This window comes from Grampus griseus (assembly GCF_964374135.1).
Source record: "Grampus griseus genome assembly, chromosome: 1".
Taxonomy (NCBI): domain Eukaryota; kingdom Metazoa; phylum Chordata; class Mammalia; order Artiodactyla; family Delphinidae; genus Grampus; species Grampus griseus.
Window position 1 is genome coordinate 86,624,139 of NC_139017.1, and position 7,366 is coordinate 86,631,504.

General features: G+C 54.5%; 1 protein-coding gene across 1 annotated transcript; it reads right to left on the minus strand.

Moving 5' to 3' along the window:
* Nucleotides 1–1,594: 1,594 nt before the first annotated feature.
* On the minus strand, nt 1,595–6,003 carry PROK1 (prokineticin 1; the record flags this gene model as incomplete). Its single annotated transcript, XM_082662332.1, has 3 exons — nt 1,595–1,714; nt 3,250–3,375; nt 5,932–6,003. 3 exons carry the CDS (start codon nt 6,001–6,003, stop codon nt 1,595–1,597), a joined length of 318 nt encoding a protein of 105 aa, XP_082518458.1.
* Between the last annotated feature and the right edge of the window lie 1,363 nt (nt 6,004–7,366).

Genomic DNA, 7,366 nt, shown 5'->3' on the forward strand with positions numbered 1-7,366 from the left:
ATCTATTTGTGTCATCTTTAATATTTTTCATCAGTGTCTTATAATTTACTGCATACAGGTTTTTTGTCTCCTTAGGTAGGTTTATTCCTAGATATTTTATTCGTGTTTTCATCTTATGTTTTGCATTTTCCTAGACTAGGGATTGAGGTGAGAAGGCACCATGGGGATAGTAGCCTGGCACTTAGGAGATATTCCCAGCTCCTGGTTCAGACACAGGCTCAGGGCCTTACCAGCCCATCCTTGATATGGACTTTCTCACCCACACACGGTGAACTGAGTGGCATCAAGTATTTGACACTAAACAAAAGGGACTAAATTTTAGAAAAGGGAGCTGCCACCATCCTGAGCTCACTAATGGTCTTCCCATCCAGATGCCAGCTCACGGCCCCCACCTGTATCCAATCCATCTGAACCACACCCTCTCAGCCCAGAGCCCACTGAGCTGCCTTGAGCCCTTCATTAAAGGAGACCCTGAATCCACTTTCTCCAAAAAATTGCCCCAGCTGGGTGGAGGAACTCCAATTGCATCTCTCTCCTACCTGGACACAGCCCAGTCCTGTCCCCTCCCCACGTCCCCACACCAGTGCAGCAGGAACACCATAGCCACTCGCCCCTTTTTCATGCTTTTATTCTGCAACTAGTGGTCAGTGTGCACAGCTTCTGGCATCAGCATGCTGACCTGGGCAAGCCTCGGGCAGAGGCCAGATGTGAGGTGCTGAGTGAGGCTGGTGTTTCAGACGAGATGGAGACCAGTGATATAATGCCCAGACAAACTGCTTTGAACTTCAGGCAGACCTCACTCTCTAGAGAAGATGACTTGTTTAGATACGGGGCACATGCAGCCTGGCTGTGGTCCTGGATGGTAGTTGCCTCCTGTGTCCGAAATCAGTGATCAGCCTGTCCCACCCCCGCTCCTGACCCCTCCCCAAGCTGGCCAGATGCCAGAGGCCTCCTCAAGGTCACAGAACTGCTCTTGACCCTTGGAAGGAGCTGTCGAAGGTAACTCCCTCATTGCCACCTAAAATGTCAACAGCTGGTTTAGACTGAACCACAACCGTCTGCGTTTCATGGGGAGGCGGTGGGACTGGGGGCATCGCTGGGTAACGTAACTTGCGCTACGAGGGGCCTTGGAGGCCCACAGTTCTGGCCCGGGGGGCAGGCCACAGGCTGGCCCCGTAGAAGCCGTCTGGAGGCCGACTGACCTCCTGGCTCCCCACGCCTTCCTCGAGCTCACCAAATCAGGCAGAGGAGTACGTGCAGGACGGAGAGAGGCAGGGCAGGCAGACGGAGACATGAGGAAGGAATATGTTCCTGCTACTTGCTGCCCCTCAGGCAGCCTGAGCAGCGCACACAGACTACTCCCAGGACCACAGCCACCAGCCTGGACCCTGCAGGTCACCCTGTGGCGTGTGTCTCGTGGGTGCACCTGTGTGTGCTAGGGAGGAGGGGGGTAAGTAGGCAGTGTGGGGAGTGGGGATGCGACAGCAGTGGGTTGCAGGATTGGGCCACAGGGCAGAAATAAAAGTCCAAGAGAGACCACCCCAGCCTGTGCTCAGGAAGAGGCCCGGTGGGTGACCGGAGACCAGACAAGCTCCTACAAGTTGATGTTCTTCAAGTCAGTGGAGCAGCGGTACCTGCCATCCCGGCCTCTGGAGCACAGCAGGCTGGGCAGGCAGGGGCAGGTGTGGTGCTGGCGTTTTCTGAAGAAAGGGACCTGGGGAGAGAAGAGAAGAGGGTGGCACCTTCACCAAAGGGAGATGGGCCCTTTGGTGAAGGAGGAGCCTCTGGCCGGCCCAGCCCTGGCCAATGTCTCACTGCCACCACCCCAGCACAACAAAATCAGTTTTACAGAGGAGGAAATTGAGGCACAGAGTGGCTAAGCAACGTGACAAAATCACACAGCCAACGTGTGGAGGAGCCAGGATTTGAACGCAGGCAATCTGGCTGTGACACACTGTGAACAGCCACAGCCCTAAAACCCCACAGGCCCTCACACTGCCCACCCGGGGCCCCTCGCTGACCCAGCACACGTGATCACTCACAAACTCACACCTACATCCGTAACTGAATATCACTTATAGCTCAGCCATTATACTCTCCATCCCGTGTCGGGTGCCGGGGATGCAGCTACACAGGACGTGGTCCCTGCCGGGTGATTCACACCCAGAGGGCGAAACCACTGAGCTTTCCTCAAAGGGGATGAATAGGAGAGGGTCAGAGCATAGGTAGTCAGGCAGCCTGGGCTCCAGTCCTAGGTCTGCCACTTCCCAGCTGTGCGGCAACTGACAAGTTATTTAGCTTCTCTGTGCCTCAATTTATTGTCTGTAAAATGGATTAATAATAGAGGCTACCACCTATGGTTGTAAAGGGGTTTACACTATACACCTAAAGAGGTTTAAACTTGCAAAGAGCACTTAATACGAAGGGTGGCACATAGCAAGCACCCCGCATTAGCTTGTATTACCTCTGCTGCCTGCTTTGGGAATATAGATCTGCAGCTGAACCCCCTGACACACCCCAGGACCATGAGGACTGTACTCTGTCCCGTCTGTCTCCCCCCACCTCCTCACTCCCAGGCAGACCCTGCCAGAGAGGACAACAGCCGGGGGATGCCCCTGGGTGCAGGTGTGCTCCCCAGAGGGGCTTGAAGGGCGTCCTGGAGTGCAGGAAGCCCCGGGAAGGGTGTACAAGTCCACAGTTGCTGCTGCATCCACCTCACGTTCAGAAGCAAAGGCCTTGTGGCCTTTCTGTGCCCTCTCTGCTGGGAGCTCCTGAGGGAGCAAGGCAGGCGCTGGGCACCTGGGGCACAGAAGGGTGAACCTCCTTAAAGTGTGTGCACCAGGGGCCTGGCCAGCCTCACGCTGCCCCTCCCCCACCCCAGGCCCTGGCTGAGAGCCCATTTTACAGTCTTCCCACGTCGTGTTCTTGAGGGAAGGATGCCGTGCAGCAAAGGGCATTCAGGAGCCTCTCAGAGCTGGAATTCATCAGATCAGCAACAAACATCAGACGTGTCAGTCTACTCCCCTCGTTGTATGCATGAGGTGACTGACGCCCAGGACCCTTCAGCAAATGAGGAGCTGGGGTCCCAGCCCCCAGGTCTAACAGGCTGTGTGATTCGGACCCCACTGCACCCCAGGCCACCCCTGAAGCAAGGAGGCAGTGAGATATTCCTAGACTAGAGTCAGAACACTGCGGTCCAGTGCCGGCTCTGGCTCGTGGCCTTGTGCCCTGAGCAAGTGTGAGCAGTACCTTGTGGCTGCCGGGGTAGCACTCCTCTCCTTCCCACCCCAGCGGGGTGCACACCCGCAGCCCACGCAGCCACAGGCTGACTGCGCAGCAGGTGCCCGCCCCGCACTGGACGTCCCGCTCGCAGGCCTGCGGGGTGGAAGACAAAGGGGTCGTTAGTGCCCATTAGGCCCATCCCAGAGAAACCAGAGGCAACGCACATCCAAAAGCCCTTGAGAGAGGTGCTGGGAACAGCACCCAGGCCGCGGCCTCCCGGGACACCTAGGGCAATGCTGCCCCCGCGCCTCTCTCGGCAGGATGCTCGGGGCTCAGCTGGGCAGCAGACCTGGATCGGAGGAGCCCCCAAGCTCCTTCGAGGTCACTCGGCAGGGAGGCTGTCCTCTTCTGAGGGACTAGAGCTTAGGAGGTGGAGCTTTTCTAGCACCAGGAGATGCTCCGTGGATGCTGGTGGGGTTGAATTAATTCAAACCCTTAGGCGGGGGAGGGCCCCAATGGCCTGCACCCCAGGGGGTCAGTGCTGAGTTTCTGTGGATGTGGACTCTCCAGCCCTCACCTGGCAGCACTCAGGGTTGGTGCCTCCCCTGCCCATGGTGTCCCCCTCGGTCCTCACTAGAAGCCCAGCCTCATCTGAGGGTCCAGCACCCCTTTGACAGGTGTTTCCCCTGGGACTTCTCTGCCTGGCCCCCAGAGAGGGATGGACCCCTCTGGGCTGGGCTCCCAGAGCAGGGGCTAAGTGACCTGGAAGGCGCCGTCTGTAAAGCCACACAAGCCCGCTTTAAACAAAACCCTGGATTGGGAAAGACAGAACGGAACGGCTCCAGACTCACAGGAGGCCACACTGGAGAAACACCCAGGCTTTCCACTTCCAGAGAAGCTTTGCAGCTTTTCTGAGCCAAAATTGGGAGCAGGGTTTGGGCTCTTATTTACCAACACGAGGCCATGGAGGGCCCTCTGGCTGCTGTGGGGCAAGGCAGGAACTGTAAGACCCGCAATGTGCTCGGTCCCAGGAGGAAGGTGGGAGATGCCGGGGCTGCTCGTCACGCAGAGGAGGTGTAGGTGGCAGTCACCTCGCCACTCCGGTCTCCAGCCTAGTGAGGGTACCTCTCACACACCAGCCGGTCCCTGAAAGCTCAGGGTTAGGGCTGAGTAGACCCCACCTGACTCTTCCACCAGAGAGGTGGGGCATCGCTGTCGCCCTCTGGGAAGAGGGACCCCCCAGGCCTGCATTTGGGATGGTCACAGTCCTGGGAGCAGGGGAGTGCGGGGTTGGTAGAACCCAGCCTCTTCCTGAGGGTCAGACTCAGGGCAGCAGCAAGGCCCGGAGCACAGAGGGAAGAGTTCTACCTACCTGTGGTCGGATCTGTCATGTGTGTCCTCTTACCGCAGCTTCCTCTCCTTCTGTGCTTTGCAAAGTGTCAAACTGGAGCCTTTACTAGGAAGATATTTCCTCATCTCTCAGACCCGCCTCCCACGCCCCTCCGCTCCCCCATCCCGGGCCAGACTCAGGGTCAACCCGCTGCACCCGTCCCTCTCGGCGGGGTAACCACGGCTTCTATCCTCTGCTCTTACCCTCCTGATCTCCAAGCTACACAATAGGAAGATAGCCTTTGGTGGTTTACATTCATTAGGTACAATTCTGCCCTGACAGTTGTATTTATGCTCTGGGTCTTCAAAGCTTTGGCTTGCCTTTGATACTTGTTCTTCTTTGAAACTCAGTCTTTTCCTCTAAAAGGGAGAAGAAAGAAATTTCCCTTTCTGTGAACATTAAAATTAATCCAATTCCAGGAATGGTTTGGCCTTTCTCTACATTTCCATTCTCTGTGTAAAAAGTTAGAGGAAGTTGAAACAAAAGTGAATGTCCCTCTTTTCTTTTTTTTCTGGTGGCTTTTATCTGGAAAACTCTCAGGTAAGCCATTACTTTCTGTTTCGGTAAGAATTGTCCCACCACTGTCACACAACATGTGCCTATGTGAGGGTAGGTCCAGGTGAAGCCAAACTTCTGAGAGAGAACCACAGTTGGGGTGTCTCGAATACTATGATGTGCCCGCCCGGGTGTGCCCACAGTGGGACCGGATTTCTACTTGTTATCCGACACCTGCTTCTGGGTCACTCAGCCAGGTGTTGGCGTCTCCCTTATTCTTATCAGACCTGGGCACCGAGTGAAAACACATAAACCATAAGGGAAAGAAAGAGTTTCAGGACAGGCTTTCTTTCAGAGTAGAGAAAGCAGAGATTAAACGTACCCAATAGAAGCTAAATAAGGTCACAGCCTTTAAGTCAACTTGCTACGTAAATTACACTTGACATGTGGTCTAGACCATACATGAAAACCAAAGTTTACACAAAAGATAGATTAGGGGGTGCTAATCCACATTCTAAAAGAATTCATTATTACACAATAGGATTCTTCTTTTGACCAAAGTTCCAAACTTCAGAATTTGCAATGCTCTCCTAATGCACTGAGAGCAGAATTTGATTTACACACAGTTTCTCAAAAGCAGATCCCCTTTAGCAGAGTGAGGTCTAACTAACGTGAAAGTTCTGTGAAATGCCTCTCGGAAGTGCTGTCTGGTGGCTGGCTCCCCACACCCTTGGTTTGCCTCCTGTTCGGTTCCTGGCGCCCAACCCACGCAGACCCTGATGTCCTCCCAAAACCCAGGGAGTAGAGAATATTGGACGACTTACCCCTGTGATCACGGCACAGTCGGACACAGTCACGAGGAGGAGCATGACTGAGACTCGCGTGGTACCTCTCATGGTCACTTTGGGGTGATGACAAACACTGCCGGCCCCGCTCAGCCTCAAGCCCGCCAGCTGGGAAGGCCAGGCTCTCCCCGGAGATTTATACCGTCCGATCCAGGCTGCCCGTGGATGCCTGTCTCCTCTATTCTCTTCCTCTTCACACTGTTATTCAGATGATCTCAGAGATGGAGATGAGACCTGAATCCCTAATGACATCAAATCACCACCAAAACCAATAAACGAACCATCGGCGGCAGTGACAGTTGCTCAGGACGCAGAGATCCAGTCGCCTCCGTGCATCGCACCCCACAGTACTCTCTGCCTCTGGGACATCCTTCTATCCTGCTTGGGGCGGGGTGGGGAGGGCTTTGGCAATAAATCAAGGGATTTACAGCATCGCCATTTACCCTTCCCTGCGCCAAACCCTGTGACAGACGCTCAGGATCATTCCCTCACACGCAAGCCAACAAGAACAATCTGGGCACTTAACTGTCCGCTCAGCACGAGCTGGGGGCTGAGAGGACACAGTGGGAAGGCAGTGTCCCTGGTCCCCTAGAAGGTTAAAATTCCAATGGGGAGACACGAGACAGTGAGAAAACAAGGCCAGGCTTGTGGGGTTGATGTTCCTGAAAAACTCACAAGGAATCGCCCTCTAAGAGGCTCAGGAACCAGAGGGCAGAAGTTGAGCCAGGCCACAGGTCCCTGTGGAAAAGCGTGCTTGGGCTGGGCTGCAGCTAAAAGGTACCAGCAGCCACGTGCCCTCCTGTTTTATGCGTTGAGCATGAGAGTGGCCTTATCCAAGGGCGAACAAACACCGTGGATGCAGACACCCGTCCTGGGGAAGGTGACTCTGGGCACGGCCCCTGCTGCTGTGTGGGGAAGCGCCTAGCCCAGATCTCCCCATGCCAGCCGACCCAGAGAGCTCCCAGGACCCTTTACCAGACAATCCCCGCTTCTCTCCACAGTGATAAAAGCCATTGGCACCCAAGTTACGTCCCCCAATATGCTAATAGGTGTTATGCACAGAAATACATAAACGTAAGATTTCCACAGTTGAAGCTCTGGGAAACACTGATTACACAGTTCAACTAGCTTTTTTACTGAAGGATTTTTCAGAGCCTTTCATATGCTAACAAGCATTTGAAAAACCAAGCAGAGAAATGCAACTTGTAGTTATTTCCTAAACAGATTCATCCACCAAACGCTTTTTTCTTGGAGTGTCTCAGGGGAATAGGGCTCCCACATAGACACGCTGACAGGCATTTATGAGTGCAGAGAGAAGACCCAGCACAGCAGCTCAGATAAGACCCCAGAGACAGACTGGGGCGTTGACTTCTTATCCCAGGGTCATTAGTTTTATGACCCTGAGAATAGCGAG